Raw genomic sequence first — 20,416 nt, 5'->3', positions numbered from 1 at the left:
GATTTAGTGTTTGAACCCATTAAGGGGAAGCATCTGTACCACACCGGTTAGAGAATTAACTATATGTTAATTCTCTAATGCGAGAAAAAGAAACAAGTGACCGGAACTCCCTTTTTGTACAAGGAACCTGAGCCTAGTGATCTGAAACTCCAAGAAACACTTTTCTTTGTAATCAAAATCAGTTACTATTATGGTTAGCTTAAAACCAATCCTTTTTCCAACACAGATTATGTTTTCTTTTAAAGCTAACCTTGAAATGAAAAAGCACCAATTCATCTTTGAATTAATATCAATTGTGAAGTGAAAACCCATCCCAGTGAACGACCCTAGAGCCACTATGCTATGCTAGCTAAGGCTATCCTAGTACATGGTGTAATAGGTTATAAATTTTGTTGATTACTCCCTGAGGACCAAAATCAAGGGACACCAGCTGGACATGAATCAGCTGAGACACCAATTGGGAACGAATCAGGGAGATGGTACGCTTTTCCATAGACTAGGCGATAAGGAGACATTCCAAGAATGGTCTTGTAAGCTATTCTGTAAGCCCATAGTGAATCATGAAGCTTAACAGACCAATCTCTTCTGCTTGTATTCACCACCTTCATAGTATGTTTTTTATCTCCCGGTTTGCAAACTCAACTTGCCCAGAAGTTTGAGGGTGGTAAGGTGTAGCTACCTTATGCTTCACCCCATACTTGGCTAAAAGAGTTTCGAACGGCTTGTAACAAAAATGAGTACCCTCATCACTGATTATAGCCTTGTGTACTCCAAATCTAGAGAAGATGTTCTCTTTGAGAAATTTGAGAACAACTCTATGATCATTGCATTTGCACGGGATCGCTTCAACCCATTTAAAAACATAATCCACTCCCACCAAGATCTAGGAATAGCCAAAGGACATTGGGAAAGGTCCCATGAAGTTAATGCCCCAAACATAAAAAAAAATCAACTATTAAAATGGGGTTAAAAGGCATCATGTTCTTACGTGTTAATTCCCCAAGCCTCTGGCATCTATCACAGCTCCTACACATGGTGAGGGCATCTTTGAAAAGTGATGGCCAACAAAAACCCGATTGCAATACCTTTATAGCTGTCTTATGAGAAGCAAAGTGGTCTCCACATGCGTTTTCGTGGCAATGACTGAGGATCCCCTATTGCTCTTGCTCAGGGACGCACTTCCGTATTATTTGATCTGCACAATATTTGAATAGAAATGGCTCTTCCCAATAGTAGGCATGAATTTTTGCAAAGAAGTGCTTCTTCTCTTGTACTCTCCACTCACTTGGAACTTCTCTGGTAACTAGATAGTTAGCAATATGAGCATACCAAGGAGCGGCTTCTATCAACATGAGTGATTCCTCTGGAAAATCATCATTAATTGGCAAACTATGGGAATTATGTGCGATGGCTAACCTTCACAGATGGTCAGCTACCACATTTTCCACTCCTTTCTTGTCTTTGATATGAAGATTGAATTCTTGAAGCAAGAGAATCCATCTAATCAGCCTCGCTTTTGCATCCTGTTTAGTCAGTAGATATATCAAGGCCGAGTGGTCAGTGAAAACCACAATGAAAGACCTTACTAAGTAAGCGCGGAATTTGTTTAAGGCAAAAACTACAGTCAACAATTCTTTCTTTGTGGTTGTATAGTTTCTTTGCGCTTCATTTAACGTTTTGCTTGCATAGTAGATCACATAGGGCTTTCCATCTTCTCTTTGCCCAAGAACAGCTCCTATAGCAAAGTCACTGGCATCGCACATCACTTCAAAGGGCAATTGCCAGTTGGGAGCTCTCACTATTGGAGCGATTGTCAACAATAGCTTCAGTTCTTCAAAACTCCGTTGACATCGATCATCCCATACAAATTTAGCATCCTTTACCAATAGTTTGCAAAGAGGTCTTGCAAGTTTAGAGAAATCTTTAATAAACCTCCTATAAAACCTAGCATGGTCAAGGAATTGCCTTACTCCTTTGACAGTTGTTGGCAATGGCAACTTGACAATAAGTTCAACCTTTGCTTTGTCCACTTTAATGCCTTTCTTTGAGATAACATGCCCAAGGATAATCCCTTGGGGTACCATGAAATGGCATTTCTCCCAGTTAAGCACCAAGTCTTTCTCAATGCATCGGTTCAGTACAGCTTCCAAATTGACTAAGCATTCGTCAAACGCACTTCCATATACGGTGATATCATCCATAAAGACTTCCATAATATGCTACACCATATCACTGAAAAGGCTTAACATGCATCTTTGGAATGTTGTTGGTGCATTGCGTAAGTCGAAAGGCATTCTTCTGTAGGCATAGGTTCCTAAAGGACATGTGAAAGTGGTCTTCTCCTAGTCCTCAACAGCTATTTCTATTTGAAAATACCTGGAGTAGCCATCCAAGAAATAGTAGAATGGATGGCTTGAGACCCTCTCAAGCACTTGATCAATAAACAACAACAGGAAGTGGTCCTTCCTTGTTACAACATTCAATTTTCTATAATCAATACACACCCTCCAACCTGAAGTGAGGCGTGTAGAAACTTCTTCTCCCTTATCATTTTGCACCACTATGATCCCTGATTTCTTTGGCATGACTTACGTAGGACTCACCCATGGGCTATCTGATATGGGGTAGATAATACCATCCTGAAGTAGCTTAAGCATTTCAACTCGTACCACCTCTTGTATGTGATGGTTCAACCTTCTCTGGGGTTGACGAACTAGCTTAGCTTCTTCTTCCATGTATATATGATGAGTACAGACTAAAGGGTTGATCCCTTTCAGATTAGACATTTTCCACCCTATCACCTTCTTGCATCTCTTGAGGATTTCAAGTAGACAATCCTCTTGAGTAGTGGTAAGAGATGAAGAAATAACAACAAGGCTCTGCTTATTCTCTTCCAGGTATGCATACTTCAACTCCATGGGTAATGGCTTTAGAATAAGCTTTGGGGGCTCCTCCTTAAATGCTTCTTATGTCTCCTCCTCATTGAATAAAGGGAGAATTTCTTCCCTCAACTTCAAAGGAGGCAGAGTAGCAAGCAAATCTGAGGGTTCAGGTAACCCTTCATCAAGATCCCTAAGACTCTCGTTCAAATCTTCTCGCATTTTCTGATCACAATGCTCTTCCACTAGGTTATCTATCATGCACACCTCATTTGGCCCTTCTTCTTCTTCCGGATGGAATTGTTTATTGCACATATAGAAGATATTAAGCTCCAACATCATGTTGCCAAATGTAAGCTGCATGACTCCATTCCTACAATTGATGATAGCATTTGATGTAGCTAGGAATGGTCTTCCAGGTATGATAGGAATACAGTTGGTTCCTTTGGCAACCGGGTTCATATCAAGAATAAAAAAATCCACTGGGTAGTAGAATTTGTCAACTTGAACTAGGACATCTTCAATCATGCCTCTTGGAATTTTCACAGATCTATTTGCTAGAGATAGAGTGATTGATGTTGGCTTCAACTCTCCAAGTCCTAATTGCTTATAGACATAGTAGGGTAACAAATTCACACTTGCTCCCAAGTCCAACAAAGCTTTCTCCACACATGTCTCTCCAATCATCACTGAGATGGTAGGACAGCTCGGATCCTTGTATTTCACTGGAGACTTGCACTGTATAATGGAACTTACTTGCTCAGTCAAGAAGGCCTTCTTACTCACATTTAACCCTCTTTTTATAGTGCATAAGTCCTTCAGGAATTTTGCATAAGTCGGAACTTGTTTGATCATGTCTAGCAAAGGGATGTTAACGTTCACTTGCCTCAACACTTCAAGAATTTCTGATGCATTGTTGATTTTTTTTCCATGCAAAGCTTGTGGGAATGATGGAGGCATGTGCTTCTTTATCATTGGTTCTTGGTTGATGGTCCTCTCCGGTTCTTCATTCACAGTAGCTTCAAGGTCTTCCTTCTTTGTACTGTTCCCTTTCCTCTTTCCTTTGATTTCCTCCCTCTTCTTTTTCTTTGCTTCATTATCTGGTTCATGTTCTAGCTTGGATGTAGGCAGATCAACCTCTTTACCATTCCTTAGAGTGATCACTGCTTTGACTTCCCTCACCTGTGAAGATTCTCCCTCCTAAGCCTCCACTTCATGGATACCCTTGGGATTCTAATGAGGTTGAGAAGGAAATTTTCCTTTCTCACTCACTGTGTTGAGATTGGTAAGCCTTGAGATTGAGTGCTGGAGATTATCTATCTTTTGAGATAGATCATTTTGCATTCCATCCATCCTTTTGTTCAATGTACTCTCTACACTGTCAATTCTTTAATTGAGTTGAGCATTGATAGATTTTTTATCTCCAACAAAATCTCCCACAACCTTGCTAAGATTCACAATGGCTTGTTCAAGATTTGAGCCTTGCTGTGGTGCTTAGCTAGGTTGTGTGTACTGAGGTGCCCTTGGCTTCCAAGAGAAATTCGGATGGTTCCTCCAATTTGAATTGTAGGTGTTTCCATATGGAGTGTTGTTATTGGGCTTAAATTGTTCAATAACATTCGCTTGATCCCCAAACATTTCTCTCACAGTTGGAATAGTAGGATACTCCTCTACCAAGTGCTCAAAAGATTGACAAATGGAACACGGAATAGCTTGAACTGGTGTCTTTGAAATGGCCTGCACTTCTCGTATCTTCTTCACTTCTAGCTCCTCCAATCTTCTTGCCATAGCTGTGAATTTTGTTTTCATATCGGTGTCTTCATTCAAAGTATACATCCCAGCCTTAGCATTAGAAGCATTAGGTTGAGATTTCATTCTTCCCACTTCTCTGGCATTCAGCTCATCCCATCCTCTTGGAACTTCAGCTACATAACTCAAGAAATCCATGGCTTCCTCCGGATTCTTACTCATGAAGTCTCCTCCGCACATAGTTTCTAAGAGTTGCTTCATTGAGGAAGACATACCGTCATAAAAATAACTCACCAATAACCATGTATCAAAGGCATGGTGAGGACAAGCATTGATAGCTTCCATGTATCTCTCCCAACATTCATAGAATTTCTCATTCTCTTTAGTTGAGAAGTTTGAAATTTGCCTTTTCAAGCTGTTGGTTCTATGAGTCAGGAAAAATTTCTTGAGAAACTCAATTTGCAAATCAATCCAAGTTCGGATACTCCTTGGCCTTTAAGCCAGACCTTGTCCTTTAAAGTGAAAGGAAATAGCTTAAGCCTCATCAAGTCGATTGAAGCTCCTCCTTCTCGGATTGTATTACAAACCTCCTCAAAGTCCTTGATATGCGCGTAGGGATTCTCACTTTCCATACCGTGAAAAATAAGTAGAAGTGGCACAATATGTGGTCGGATCACTAGCTACTTTATAGGTGCCACTATACATGACGGTGCACTCATACAAGGTGGATGCATGCGGTCCCTCATGGATCGGTATGCGTTGATATTCTCCTCTGGAGCATGTTGACTATGCTGATCTTCAGGTGTAGCTTCCATGACTTTCACACATAATTCCAACTCTGTTTCGTGAGGATTTTTTATTTTCACAAGTCTTCCCTCACTGTTTTGTACCCAATATGGCATGCACAACTAGCAATAATTGAAAACAAAAACAAAAAGAAAACCAATTCTAGAAGAAAAAATTAAGGTTAACTAAAAATTAGATAACAGATAATCTAAAAACAAAAAGAAATAAAAAGAAAGAAATAAAAAGAGTAAGTAAAAGAAAAGAAAAATCACCAAACTTATGATGAAGATCACAAGTGTTCTGAAAAGATCATATCATTGTGAAGTGGCACCATCCTCGACAACAGCGCCATTTGATTCATCCCCGATTGGTGTACCTTTGATTCAATCCTCAAACGGGAGTTATCAACAAAATTTATAAACCTAATTCACCATAAACTAGGGTAGCATAGCTAGCATAGCATAGTGGTTCTAGGATTGTACACAGGGATGGGTTTTCATCACACACATGATATTATTTAAAGAACTGAAATGATGTTTTTTCTTTTATGAGTTAGCTTTAAAAGAAAACATAAAGTTGGTTGAAAAGGGTTGGTTTTAAGCTAACCAAAAATAGTAACTGAGATTAATTACAAAGAAAAGGTTTCTTGGAATTTTAGGTCACTAAGTTCAGGATCCTTATGCAAAAGAGGAGATTCTGGATCTTTTCCTCGCATTGGGGATTTAACCTATAGTTATTTCCCAAACTGATGTGTTACACAGCTTCCCATTAATGGTTTCAAATACTAACGTCCCCTCACTGATGCATCTTGTAATGGTTCATACCTCTCACCTAGTATTGTCCATTCAAGGTGATCCTTAACCTTGGATTACCCTTCAAAAGCTCGCAGGAGATAACTAATGGATGTCTCCAGGGAGTCCAAAAGCTTACCAAGTGTTGGCTATTCTAGGTAACCCTACCTTTAAACCACTTCCTAGAGGCTCACAAGAGATAACTAATGGATCTCTATGGATTGAGTCCGAAAAGCTTACCAAGTGTTGGCCCAGGTGACTATAAGGGATTTTAAGTTAACTAAAAATATAAAAACTATTTACGGGTCACAACTTCTCTTCATTATAAACTAAAACAAGGAAAACTCCCACTTTTGTATCTGGATCCCTTACCTAGCTTCCTTTAGTCCAAGAAACAAAAAGCCTAGCCACTCATCCTCTGAGAAAACATTCTCAGAGATTGTTTGGCTAGAAAGAAAATACAAAATGAGTAGGTAAGGCAAAGTAAAGCTCTATATATTTCTTACTAAAAAAATGCACAAGTGACCCCCGAGAATTTCTTCCAATATTCTAAGATATTACAAAAAGGGATATCTTAGGACATATATAGAGAGATATTTTTAACCCCTCAATTAGATATCCCAAATATCTAACAAGATCTTTAGCTGATTACAAGGAGAGAATAGGTAATTACACAAAATATCTTGAGATAAAAATCTAATGGAGTCAGTGCAAAAATATCTAAAGATTACAGGAAGATTTCGCAAAGGGTTGCGAAATTCATCAGTTTCACAAGGCTTTGCGAAATTCCTTCTGGCTTGCGAAAATTTCGCAAGCGGTTGCGAAATTCTTCATTTTCGCAAGCCTTGCGAAATTACTTCTGGCTTGCGAAAATTTCACAAGGGGTTGCGAAATTCTCCAATGTTAGATTCCTTCTCTGATTCTCTTCCTTGCATACTTGATTGATTTGGCAAAGGCTTCGAAGCTCTCCAAAACTTGGATTCTTCATGTAATTTAGCTTCAATCTTGCTTTGCCATGGACTATACCAAGTTCTCCCTCATTCTTTGCTTGTTTTAATGATAAAAAAGCTACCAAAAGCACCAAAACTTGCCAAAAACTGATTAGTAACACTTGTAAGGGTCCTTAATGTGCCAATTGAGTTAAAAGGTAATAAATACTACTCAAAGGTGTTTAAAAAAAGTTTATAACAAGCTATAAAAGAGCACTTTTTGAGTAGTAATCAGTTGTGGTTGATCTGAAAAACCTTAGGTCGTCAGCTAAGGTCTTTAGATGCTATGAACATGTAAGAGTTATGGATGATATGAACAACTTAGGATCCCGTGAGCTCAAGCCCCTAGATACTATGAACCGCTCAAGGCTATGGACGATATGAATGATTCTGCATCATGAACTCAAGCCTCTAGATGCTATGAACAACTTAAGGTTGTGGATGACATGGATGACTCTGGGTTAAAAACTTAGGGCTCTAAATGCTATGAACAACTCAAGGGTGTGGATGAGATGAGCTACTCCGAGTCATGAGCTCAGGGCTGTAGATACTATGAACAACTTAGGGACATGGATTACGTGAGCTACTCAAGGTCATGAGCTCAAGACTCTAGATGTTATGAACAATCTAGAGTTGTGAATGATATGAATGACTTGGGATCCAGTGAGTAAAGTCCTCTAGAAACTATGAACTACTCAGGTCTTTGGTTCACATGAATGACTCCAGGTCATGAGCTCAGGGCTCTAGATGCTATGAATAGCTCAGAGTTATAGATGAAATGATTGAGTTGCGATCTCATGTGCTTAAGCCTCTAGATTCTATGAACAACTCAAGGTTGTGGATGACATGAACGACTCTAGGTTATGAACTCAGGGCTCAAGATGCTACGAAAAGCTTAGGGCTTTGTTTGACATGAATGACTCAAGGTCATGAGCTTAAGGCTCTAAATTCTATGAACAACTTTAGGTTGTTGATTACATGAGCTACTAAGGGTCATGAGCCCAAGGCTCTAGATGTTATGAACAACTCAAAGTTATGGATGATATGAATGACTCAGGATCTCGTGAGCTCAAGCCTTTAGATACTATGAACCGCTAAGGGTTGTGGATGTTATGAATGATTCTATGTCATGAGCTCAAGCCATTAGATGCTATGAACTTCTTAGGGCTATGGATGACATGAACAAATTCTGGTCGTGAGCTTAGCTCTAGATGTTATTAACAACTTTGGCAAGTGGATGACATGAACGACTCCAAGTCATGAGCTCAGGCCTTTAGATTCTATGAACAACTAAGGGTTGTGGTTGACATGAAAGACTCCAATTTGTGAGCTCAAGGCTCTAGATGTTATGCACAACTTAAGGCTATCGATGAAATGAAAGACTCCGACTCATGAGCTCCGGGCTCTAGATGCTATGAACAACTAGGGTTGTCGTTGACATGAACGACTCCGGGTTATGAGCTAAGGCCTCTTGATGTTATTAACAACTCAAGGCTATGGATACATGAACAACTTTGGTTTATGAGCTCAGATCTCTAAATTCTATGAACAACTCAAGGTTGTTGTTCACATGAAAGACTTTGGGACATGAGTGCAATGCTCTACATGCAACGAACAACTCAGGGTTGTGATTGACATGAATGACTATGGGTCATGAGCATAGGGCTCAAGTTGCTATGAAAAATTCAGGGTTGTGAATGACATGACCAACTTTGGGTCATGAGCTCATGGCTCTATATGATATTAACAACTCAAGGTTGTGGATGACATGAACGACTTTGGGTCATGAGCTTAGGCCTCTAGATTCTATTAACAGCTAAGTCATGTGGTTGATATGAATGACATTGATTTGTGAGCTTAGGGCTCTAAATGCTATACATAACTTAAGGTTGTCGATGACATGAAAGACTCCGGGTCGTGAGCTTAGGTCTCTAGACGTTATGAATAGCTTAGGGCTATAGATGACATGCACTACTCTGAGTCGTAATCCTAGGGCTTTGGATGCTATGAATTGCTTAGAGATTTGGATTATATGAATGGCTCAGGATCCCATGAGCGTAGTCATCTAGATGCTATAAACCACTCAGGTTGTGGATGATATGAACGATTCTATGTCATGAGCTCAAGCTTCTAGATGCTATGAACTGCTCAAGGCTATAGAAGACATAAACAACTTTTAGTCATGAGCTCAAGGTTCTAGATGCTATGAACAACTTAGGGTTGTAATTGATATGAACGACTCTGGGTCGTGAGCTTAAGGATGTAGATGCTATTAATAACACAGAGTTATAGATGACATGATCGACTCCGGGTCATAAGCTTAGCCCTCTAGATTCTATGAACAATTAAGGATTCTAGTTGACATGAAAGACTCTAAGTCGTGAGCTATGGGCTTTAGATGCTATGCACGACTTAAGGTTGTCGATTACATGAAAGACTCCTAGTCATAAGCTGAGGGCTCTAGATTCTATACACAGGTATGGGCTTTTGATGACATGAAAGACTTTAGGGCTCTATAAGCTATGAACAGCTTCGGGCTGTGGTTAACATGAATGACTCGGGGTTGTGAGCTCAAGGCTCCAGATACTACAACCAATTGAGAGTTGTGGATGATATGATCGAGTCTGGATCCCGTGAGCTCAAGCCTCTAAGTGCTATGAACCACTAAGGGTTATGGTTGATTTTAATTATGCTGCATCATGAGCTCAAGCCCTTAGATTCTATGAACTCCATAGTGTTTTGGATGACATGAACAACTACGAGTCGCATGATTAGGGCTTTAGATGCTATTGACAACTCGGGGTTCTGGATAACATGAATGACTTCAGGTCATGAGCTCAAGCCTCTAGATTTTATGAATAACTCAAGGTTGTGGTTGACATGAACAAGTCTAAGTCGTGAGCATAGGGCTCTAGATGCTATGCACAACTTAAGGTTGTCAATGACATGAAAGACTATACATCGTGAGCTTAAAGCTCTAGATGTTATGAATAACTCAAGGTTTCACATGACATGAACAACTCTGGGTCGCAAGCTCATGGCTCTAAATACTATGAACAACTCAGGATTGTGGTTGATGTGAATGATTCTAAGTCGTGAGCTCAAGGATCTAGATGCTATGAACAACTCAGGGCTATGGATGACATGAGCTACTCTGGGTCATGAGCTTAGGGCTTTGGATGCTATGAATAGCTCAGAGTTGTGGATGATATGTATAGGTTAGGATCCCATGAGCTCAATCCTTTAGATGTTACGAATCGCTTAGGGTTGTGGATGATATGAACGATTCTACTTCCTAAGCTCAAGCCTCTAGATGTTATGAACTACTCAAGGATATGGAAGACATGAACGACTCGAAGTTGTGATCTTAAGGCTCTATATGCTATGAAAAGCTCAAGGCTGTGGCTGACATGAACGTCTTGGGGTCGTGAGCTCAAGGCACTAGATGCTCTCAACAACTTAAGGCTATGGATGGCATGACCAACTCCAGGTTATGAGCTTAGAGCTTTAGATATTATGAACAACTCAAGGTAGTGGTTGACATGAAAGACTCAGGGTCCTGAGCTTAGGGCTATAGAAGGTATGAACAACTCAAGGCTGTGAATGATATGAACGACTTAGGATCCCATGAGCTTAGGCCTGTAGATGCTATGAACCACTCTAGGCTATGGATGATTTGAACGATTCCGTTTCATGAGCTCAAGCCACTAGATGCTATGAACTGCTCATGGATGTGGAAGATATGAATTACTCTAGATCATGAGCTTAGGGCTCTAGACACTATGAACAACTCAAGGCAGCAATTAACATGAATGACTTCGAGTAGTGAGCTAAAGGCTCTAGATGCTACTAACAAGTTAAGGTTATGGATGACATGAACGACTTTGGGTCATGGGCTCAGGCCTCTAGATTCTATAAAGAGCTCAAGCCTATGGTTGACATCAAAGACTCCTAGTTGTGAGCTTAGGGCTCTAGAAGTTATGCATAACTTAAGGTTATCGATTATTAGAAAGACTCTGGGTCATGAGCTGAGGGTTCTAGATGCTATACAGAGGTTAGGGTTTTCGATGACATGAAAGACTCTAGGTCGAGAGCTTAGGGCTCTAGGTACTATGAACAACTCAAGGCTATGATTGACATGAACGACTCTAAATTATGAGCTTAAGGCTCTAGATGCTATGAATAGCTCTGGGCTATGGATGACATGAGCTACTCTAGGTCGTGAGACCAAAGCTCTGGATGCTATAAAAAGCTCAGGGTTGTAGATGATATGAACGACTCAAGATCACATTATCTTAAGCCTCTAGACACTATGAACTGCTTAGGGCTATGGATGATATGAATGATTCTGCGTTATTAGTTGAAACCTCTAAATGATATGAACTGCTAAAAGCCATGGTTGAGATGAATGACTTCGGGTTGTGAGCTCAGGGTTATAGATACTATTAACAACTTAGGGTTGTGGATAAGATGAATGACGTCGATTCATTAGCTCAGGCCTCTAAATTCTATGAACAACATAAGATTGTGATTAAGAAGAAAGACTCCAAGTCATGAGCTCAGGGCTCTAAATGCTATGCACAACTTACGATTGTCGATGACATGAAAGACTCCAGGTCGTGAGTTAAAGGCTCTCGATGTTATGAACATCTCAGGGTTATGGTTGACATGAACTACTCCAAGTCTTAAACTCAAGGCTCTAGATGCTATTAATAGCTCAAGGTTGTAGAAGACATGAGGTACTCTAGGTCAAGAACTCAGGGCTCTAGATGCTATGAATAGCTTCGAGCTATGGTTGAGATGAACGACTTTGGGTCATGAGCTCAGGGCTCTTGATGCTATGAACAACTTAGAGTTGTCAATGACATGAAAGATTATAGATCATGGGCTTAGTGTTGTAGATGCTATGAACAACTAAGGCTTATGGTTGACATGAACAACTCTTAAACATGAGCTCAAAGCTCTAGTTGCTATGAATAGCCAGTAACAATAATGGTGACGGTAACGGTGATGGTAACAGTGACAGTAACAGTCACAGTAACAGTAACGATCACGGTAACGGTAACGGTGACAATAACAATGACGGTAATAGTAACAATAACGGTAATGGTAACGGTAACGATAATGGTAACGATAACGATAACGGTAACGATAACGATAATGGTAAAGGTAACGATGACGATAACGGTGACAATAACAATAACGGAAACAGTAATAGTAATGATGACGATAATAGTCACGGTAACGGTAATGATGACGGTAATGATAACAGTGATGGTATGGGTGACATAATCGGTAACGATGACGATAACGGTAAAAGTGATGGTAACGGTGACGGTGACGATAACGATAACGATAACAATAATGGTGACAGTATCGGTAACGGTAACGATGACAGTCACGGTGATAGTAATAGTGACGATAACGGTAACAGTATCGGTAACAGTGATAGTGACAGTGATGGTGATGGTAACGGTGAAAGTAATAGTAACGATAACGGTTAAGATGACAGTAACGATAACAGTAAAAATAACAGTGACGGTGACTGTAATGGTAACGATAAAGGTGACGGTGAAATGAACGGTAACGATACCGGTAACGCTGACGGTAGCAGTATTGTGAACGGTAACGGTAATGGTAATGGTGATGGTGACAGTAATAGTGACGGTAACAGTAACAGTAACGATGACGATAATGGTGATAGTAACAGTGATGATAACGGTAACGGTAACAATGATGGTAACAGTGACAGTAACGATGATGGTAACGGTCACAGTAACGATAACAATAACTGTAATGATAACGGTAATGGTGACGATAACGATGATGGTAACGATAAAGGTAACGGTGACGGTAACGGTAATGGTAACGGTAACGATGATGATAATGGTAACAGTGATGGTAACAGTAACAATAACGATGACGATAACGGTAACAATGACTGTAACGGTGAGGGTAAAGGTAACGGTAATAGTGACAGTAACGATGATGGTAATGGTGATGATAACAATGACGGTAATGGTGACGGTAACGGTAATAATAACGGTAACGGTAACGATAACGGAGACGGTAATGGTGATGGTAACAATAATGGAAATAGTAATGGTAACGGTAATGTTGACGGTAATAGTGACAGTAACTTGACGATAATGGTGACAATAACATTAACGGTAATGGTGACGGTAATGGTGAAAGTGATTGTAATGAAGACAGTGACGGTACCGATAACAGTAACAGTGACGGTGATGGTAACAGTATCAATAACAATAACGGTAACGGTGACGCTGATGGTGAAAGTAACAAGTTGATAGTAACAGTAACAGTAAAAATAACAATGAAGGTGACTGTAATGGTAACGGTAAAGGTGACAATGACGGTAACGATAATAGTAATAGCGACGGTAGCAATATTGCGGACGGTAACGATAATGGTAACGGTGATAGTGATAGTAACGTTAACGTTGACAATAAAGGTAATAGTAATAATAATAGGGACGATAACCATAACCGTAACGATAAAGGTAACGGTGACAGTAATGGTGACGGTGACGATAACCGTAATGATAATGATAACGATGACTGTAATGGTAACAGTAACGATGAGGGTAACAATAAAGGTGACGGTGACGGTAATGGTAATGGTAACAATGACGGTAACGGTAATGGTGAGGGTAACGGTAATGGTAACGATAATAGAGATGGTAACGATGACGGTAACAATAATGAAAACAGTAATGGTAACGGTAACAATAACAGTAACGATGATGGTAATAGTAACGGTAACGGTAACGGTAGCGATAATGATGACGGTAACAATGACAGTAAGAGTGACGGTATCGGTAATGATGAAAGTGATGGTAACAGTGATGGTGACGGTGACGATAACGGTAACGGTAATAGTGACGGTGATGGTAACAACATCAGTAACGATGATGATAACAGTATTGGTATTGGTAACGATGACGGTGACGGTAATAGTGACAGTAATGGTAACGGTGACAATAACAGTGACAATAACGGTAACGGTAATGGTAACGGTGATGGTAAAGGTGATAGTAACTATGACAGTAACCATGATGGTAATGGTATCAGGGATGGTGACGATAACACTGACGGTAACGGTAACAGTAACGATGACTGTAACCATAACGATAACGGTAATGGTGATGATAACGATGGCGGTAACGGTGATGGTAATGGTGATGGTAACGATAATGGTGACGGTAATGGTAACGGTAATGGTGACGGTAATGGTGATGGTAACGGTGACAGTAATAGTGATGGTAACGGTAACGGTGACAATAACAGTAACAATAACAATAATGGTAATAGTAACGATAATGGTAACGGTGACTATAAAAATAACGGAAACAGTAATGGTAACAATGACGGTAACGGTAACAGTAACAGTGATGGTAAAGGTGACAGTATCTGTATCAATGACGGTAACGGTGACTGGAATGGTAACGGTGACGAGAACGATAACAGTAACGGTAACAGTAACGGTCACGATAATGGTAATGGTAATGGTAATGGTAATGGTAACGGTAATGGTAACGATCACGATAACGGTGATGGTGATGGTAACAGTATCGATAAGGTAATGGTAACGGTGACGATAATAGTGACGGTAATGGTAACGGTAACGATGATAGTAACAGTGACGATAACGGTAAAAGTATCAGTAATGGTTAAGATGACAGTAACGGTAACAGTAAAAATAACAGTGATAGTGACTGTAATGGTAGAGGTAAAGGTGACAATGACAGTGATGGCAACGATAACGATAACGGTGACGGTAGCAGTATTATGGATGGTAATAGTGACGGTGACGATAATGTTAACGCTGATGGTAAAGGTAACGATAATAGTAATGGGGACGGTAACCGCAATGGTAACAGTGACGGTAATGGTGACGGTGATGGTAACGCTGACGGTAACGGTAACGGTAACAGTAACGGTGATGGTGACATTAACGATAATGGTGACGCTGACGGTAATGGTAACGGTGACGATAACTGTAACAGTGAGGGTAACGGTGACATTGAGGGTAATGGTAACACTAATGGTAACGATAACGAAGATGGTAACAATACCAAAAATAGTAACGATGATGGTAATAGTGACCGTAAGGGTAACGGTAACGATGACTATAATAGTGACGGTAATGGTAACAGTAACAATGATGGTAACAATGATAGTAATAGTGACGGTAAAGGTGACAGTATCGGTAATGGTGGAAGTGATGGTAACAATGACGGTGATGGTTAAGGATAATGGTAACGGTAATGGTAATAGTAATGGTAATGGTAACAGTAACGATGACGGTAGCAGTAATGGTAACAATGACAATAACAATGACAGTAACAGTGACGATAATGGTAACGGTAATGGTGACGGTAAAAGTGAGAGTAACAATAATGGTAACGATAACGCTGATGGTAAGCGTGATGGTAACAATAAAGGTGACGGTAACAGTAAAAATGACGGTAATCGTAACGATAAAGGTAACGGTGACGATAATGATAATGGTGATGGTAATGGTAACGGTAATGGTGACGGTAATAGAAACGATGATGGTAACGGTGATGGTAACGGTAAAGGAGACGGTAATAGTGATTATAAAAATAACGGAAAAGAGTAACGGTAACGGTGACAGTAATGGTACCGGTAACGATGACGATAATAGTGATGGTAACGATGACGATAACGGTGATAGTAACAGTGATGGTAAAGGTGATGGTATCGGTAATGGTGAAAGTGATGGTAACGGTGACAGATACAGTAACGACGACAATAACGATAACAGTAACGGTACCACTAATAGTGACGGTGATGGTAACAGTATCGGTAATGGTGATGATAACAGTATCGGTAATGGTAACAGTAACGGTGATGGTAATAGTGATGGTAACGGTAACGGTAGCAGTAACAATGATGATAACTATAACAGTAATGGTGTAAGTACCAATGACGGTAACAGTGTCATGGATGGTAACAGTAACGGTAATGGTAACGGTGGCGATAACGGTGATGGTAACGGTGACAGTAACGATGACGGTAACGGTCATGGTAATGGTAACGATGACAGTACCGGTAATAATAACGATAATGGTGATGGTAACGGTGACAGTGGCGATGACGGTCACGATAATGGTGACTGTAACGGTGATGGTAATAGTAACAGTAATGGTAACGGTAACAGCAACAATAATGGTAACGGTAGCGATAATGGTAATGGTAACGGTAACAGTCACAGTAACAATAACGATAATGGTAACGTTGAGAGTAATGGTAACGGTGACAGTAACAATAACGATAATGGTAACGTTGAGAGTAATGGTAACGATGACGGTAACGGTGATAGTAACATTGATGATAACGGTGACGGTATCGGTAATGATGAAAGTGATGGTAACGGTGACGATAATGGTGACGATAACAATAACGATAATGGTAACGGTATCGATAACGGTGACGGTGATGATAACGGTGAAAGTAATTGTGACGATAACGGTTAAAATGATAGTCACGGTAACTTTAAAAATAATAGTGACAATAACTGTAATGGTAACAGTAAAGTGACGGTGACAGTGACGGTAACGATAACGGTATTGATGACGGTATAAGTAATGGTAACAGTAACAGGAACGGTAACGGGAACGATAACGGTGACGGTAATGGTGACAATGAGGGTAACACTGATGGTAATGGTAATGATAATAGTAACGATGACGGTAACCGTAATAATAATGGTGACGATAACGATGATGGTAACGGTAACAGTAACGGTGACAGTAACGGTAATGGTGACGGTGATGGTAATGGTGACGGTGACGATAATGGTGACGGTGACGATAATGGTGACAATGACGATAATGATAACGATGAGGGTAATGGTAATGGTGACGATGACGGTAACGATGATGATGACGATGACGATAACGGTAACAAAGATGGTAATGGTGACCGTAACACTCCTAGAAACAATAACGATGATGGTAATAGTGACTGTAACGATAACGATGATGGTAATGATGAAAGTAACAGTGACAGTAACGGTAATGGTAATGATAACGATGACGGTAATGATGAAAGTAACAGTGATGATAAAGGTGACGGTATCGGTAACGATGGAAGTGATAGTAACGATGATGGTGATGGTTATGCAAACGATAATAGTAACAGTGAAGGTGACGGTAACGGTGACGATAATAGTATCAATAATGGTAACGGTAACGGTGGCGATAACGATGATAGTAACAGTGACGATAAAGGTGACGATAACAGTGATAGTAACTATGACGGTAACGATATCACAGATGGTAACGGTAATGCTGACGGTAACAGTAACAGTAACGATGATGGTAACCGTAACGATGACCGGAACAGTGACGATAATGATGATAGTGACCATAACATTAAAATTAAGGGTGACGGTGATGGTAACGGTAACAGTGAGAGTAACGGTATCATGGACGGTAATGGTCATGGTAACAGTAACGGTGACAGTAACGGTAACGGTAACAGTAACAGTAACAGTGACGATAAAGGTGACAGTCACAGTAATGGTGATGGTCATGCTAACGGTAACGGTGATGGTAACGGTGTCGTTGATGGTAAGAGTGATGGTAACGGTGATAGTAACGATAATAGTGATAGAAATAGTAACGGTGACAATAATGGTGATGATAAAAATACCATTAACGGTAACGGTAATGATAACGGTAACGATAACAGTGGCGATAACGCTGTCGGTGATGGTAACAGTGATGGTGAAGGTAACGGTAATAGTAGGGTGACAATAACGCTGTCAGTGACGGTAACGGTGACGTTGACGATAATGGTGAGGATAACAGTGATGAAAACAGATAATGTAATGGTGACAATAATAGTTATGGTAATGGTAACGATGACGGTCATCGTAACGGTGACAGTCATCGTAACTGTGACGGTAACGGTAACATTGACGATAACACTGATAGTAACACTTACGGTAATGGTAACGGTGACATTAACTATGATGGTAACCGTAACGATAACGATAATGGTGATGATAACGATGACGGTAACGGTAATGGTGATAGAAACGGTAGCGGGGATGATAATGGTAACGGTAACGGTAACGGTGATGGTAACAATAATAGAAATAGTAATGGTGATGGTAACGCTGATGGTAACGATAACGATAACAGTAATGGTGACAGTAACATTCACGACATCGGTAACTGTGACAGTAATGGTGAAAATGATGGTCACGGTGACGGAGACAGCAACAGTAACAATAAGGATAACAGTAACGGTAACTAATTTCGTGCCCAGTTGGTGTATGTCCTATTGATTGGTGCTCAATCAACTAGTGTACCTTGATTTCGGTCTGCAGACGGGAGTAATCAACAAAATTTATAACCTATTTCAGCATGTACTAGGATAGCCTCAGCTAGCATAGCATAGTGGCTCTAGGATCGTTCATTAGGAAGGGTTTTCAAATTACAACTGATATTAATTCAAAGTTGAATTGGTGTTTTTTCATTTCAAGGTTAGCTTTAAAAGAAAACATAAACTTTGATTTAAAAAGGGTAGGTTTTAAGCTTACCAAAAATAGTAACTGAAATTACTTATAAAGAAAAGTGTTTCTTGGAGTTTTTGGATCACCGGGGTCAGGCTCCTATTACAAAAATAGAGTTCTGATCACTTGAATCTTTTCCTTGCATTGGGGAATTAACATATAGTTATTTCCTGAACCGGTGTGGTACAGATGCTTCCCTTTTATGGATTCAAACACTAAATCCCTCTCACTGATTCACCTTGCAATGGCTCGTGCCTCTCACCTAGTATTTGCCATTCAAGGTGATCCTTAACCTTGGATTTCCCTTCAAAAGCTCGCAAGAGATAACTAATGGATGTCTCTTTAGAGTCCAAAAGCTTACCAAGTGTTGGCTATTCTAGAAAATCCTACCTTTGAACCACCTCCCAAAGGCTCGCAAAAGATAAACTAGTGCATCTCAATGGACGAAGATCACTTTCCTTACCAAGTGTTGGCCCAAGTGATTTTAAGGTGTTTTAAGTTAACTAAAAACATAGAAACCATTAACGGGTCACACTTTCTCTTCATTAAAAGCTGAAACAACAAAACTTCCAATTTTTACATTCGGCACCTTACCCAGCTTCCTTAACTCCAAGAGACAAAAAAGCCTAGCCACTCATTCTCTGAGGAAACATCCTCAGAGCTTGTTTGGCTAGTGAGAAAAATACAATCAAAATGAGTAGGTAAGGCAGAGCAAAGCTCTGTGTATTACTTTCTTCAAAACTATACAAAAAGTTGGTCTCTAAGAACAAGCTCCCTGAGATATCCTTCTGTAAAGAAAATTACAAATGATATATAGGAGGTTATTCACTCTTTGTTCTTACTTCATAACTAAGGAATCCTATGATTGGTGGATTACAAGGAGAAAATGGGGATTTAAACAACAAATATCTAAAGAAAAAATCTAAAAGAGTTGGTCGCAAATATTTGGGAGCACTCAGGTGGATTTCGCAGCATGCAACATGGGCTGCGAAAATTTCGCAAGCTGAAAGTGCCAATTTCTCAAGAAAAGGCTGATTTCGCAGTTAGCACTTTGTAATTTCGCAGCTTGCGAAATTGCCTTTTAGCTTGGTGCGATTGTCTTCCAATGGCCATAACTTCTTCACTTCATCTCTGATTTATGCACCGTTTAAAGCGTTGGACTCCTGACTTCCCGAGCTTCGAAATGACATATAGTATGAATAAAATGGACTCCAGGAAGTGCTCGAAATGTGCCCTATATTTGCTGTCCTCTTGATTTTCTTCATGTTAAATTCCTCTCTTTGTTTTTCCTCCTTGTATTCTTGATTTGCTTTTAGCAAAAGACTTGATTACTACTCAAAAAGTGTTATTTTGTAGCTTGTAATTAACTCTTTTAAACACTTTGAGTAGTAGTTATTACCTTTTAACTCAATTAGCATATTAAGTACCTTTGCAATCATTTCTAATCAAATTGTGTAAGTTTTGGTGTTTTTGATAGTATTTTGATCACCAAAGCAATCCAAGATTGAGGAGAGTTCTATGGAATCCATGGCAAAGCAATTGGAAGCTCATTAACCTGAAGAACCAAATCTTTGAAGCTTTATAATCTTTTTCCAAGAGCAAATCATGAATGCAAGGAGGGAAAGCAAAGAGAGAAATCTAACATGAAGAATTC

General features: G+C 39.9%; 2 protein-coding genes and 1 non-coding gene across 3 annotated transcripts; 2 read left to right on the top strand and 1 right to left on the bottom strand.

Annotated features, from left to right (window-relative positions):
* The first annotated feature begins 4,938 nt into the window (after window positions 1–4,938).
* On the top strand, window positions 4,939–5,045 carry LOC132253294 (small nucleolar RNA R71). Its single transcript, XR_009465169.1, has one exon. It is a non-coding gene; the product is annotated as a small nucleolar RNA R71 (small nucleolar RNA).
* A 7,119-nt stretch (window positions 5,046–12,164) lies between these two features.
* On the bottom strand, window positions 12,165–14,340 carry LOC132253129 (uncharacterized). Its single transcript, XM_059734525.1, has 4 exons — window positions 13,972–14,340; window positions 13,696–13,772; window positions 13,335–13,478; window positions 12,165–12,795 (listed from the first exon to the last, which is right to left on the bottom strand). The coding sequence occupies exons 1-4, from the start codon at window positions 14,338–14,340 to the stop codon at window positions 12,165–12,167; spliced, it is 1,221 nt and encodes a 406-aa protein (XP_059590508.1).
* A 486-nt stretch (window positions 14,341–14,826) lies between these two features.
* LOC104878459 (uncharacterized) lies at window positions 14,827–18,503 on the top strand. Its single transcript, XM_059734524.1, has 9 exons — window positions 14,827–15,032; window positions 15,149–15,357; window positions 15,419–15,700; window positions 15,810–16,067; window positions 16,327–16,367; window positions 16,481–16,607; window positions 16,836–16,900; window positions 17,086–18,005; window positions 18,089–18,503. The coding sequence occupies exons 1-9, from the start codon at window positions 14,827–14,829 to the stop codon at window positions 18,501–18,503; spliced, it is 2,523 nt and encodes an 840-aa protein (XP_059590507.1).
* Window positions 18,504–20,416: the final 1,913 nt, after the last annotated feature.

The sequence above is a fragment of the Vitis vinifera genome, chromosome 18 (assembly GCF_030704535.1).
Source record: "Vitis vinifera cultivar Pinot Noir 40024 chromosome 18, ASM3070453v1".
NCBI classification, from domain to species: domain Eukaryota; kingdom Viridiplantae; phylum Streptophyta; class Magnoliopsida; order Vitales; family Vitaceae; genus Vitis; species Vitis vinifera.
Note: the sequence above shows the minus strand (reverse complement) of the source record. Positions and strands in the feature narration are given on the sequence as shown.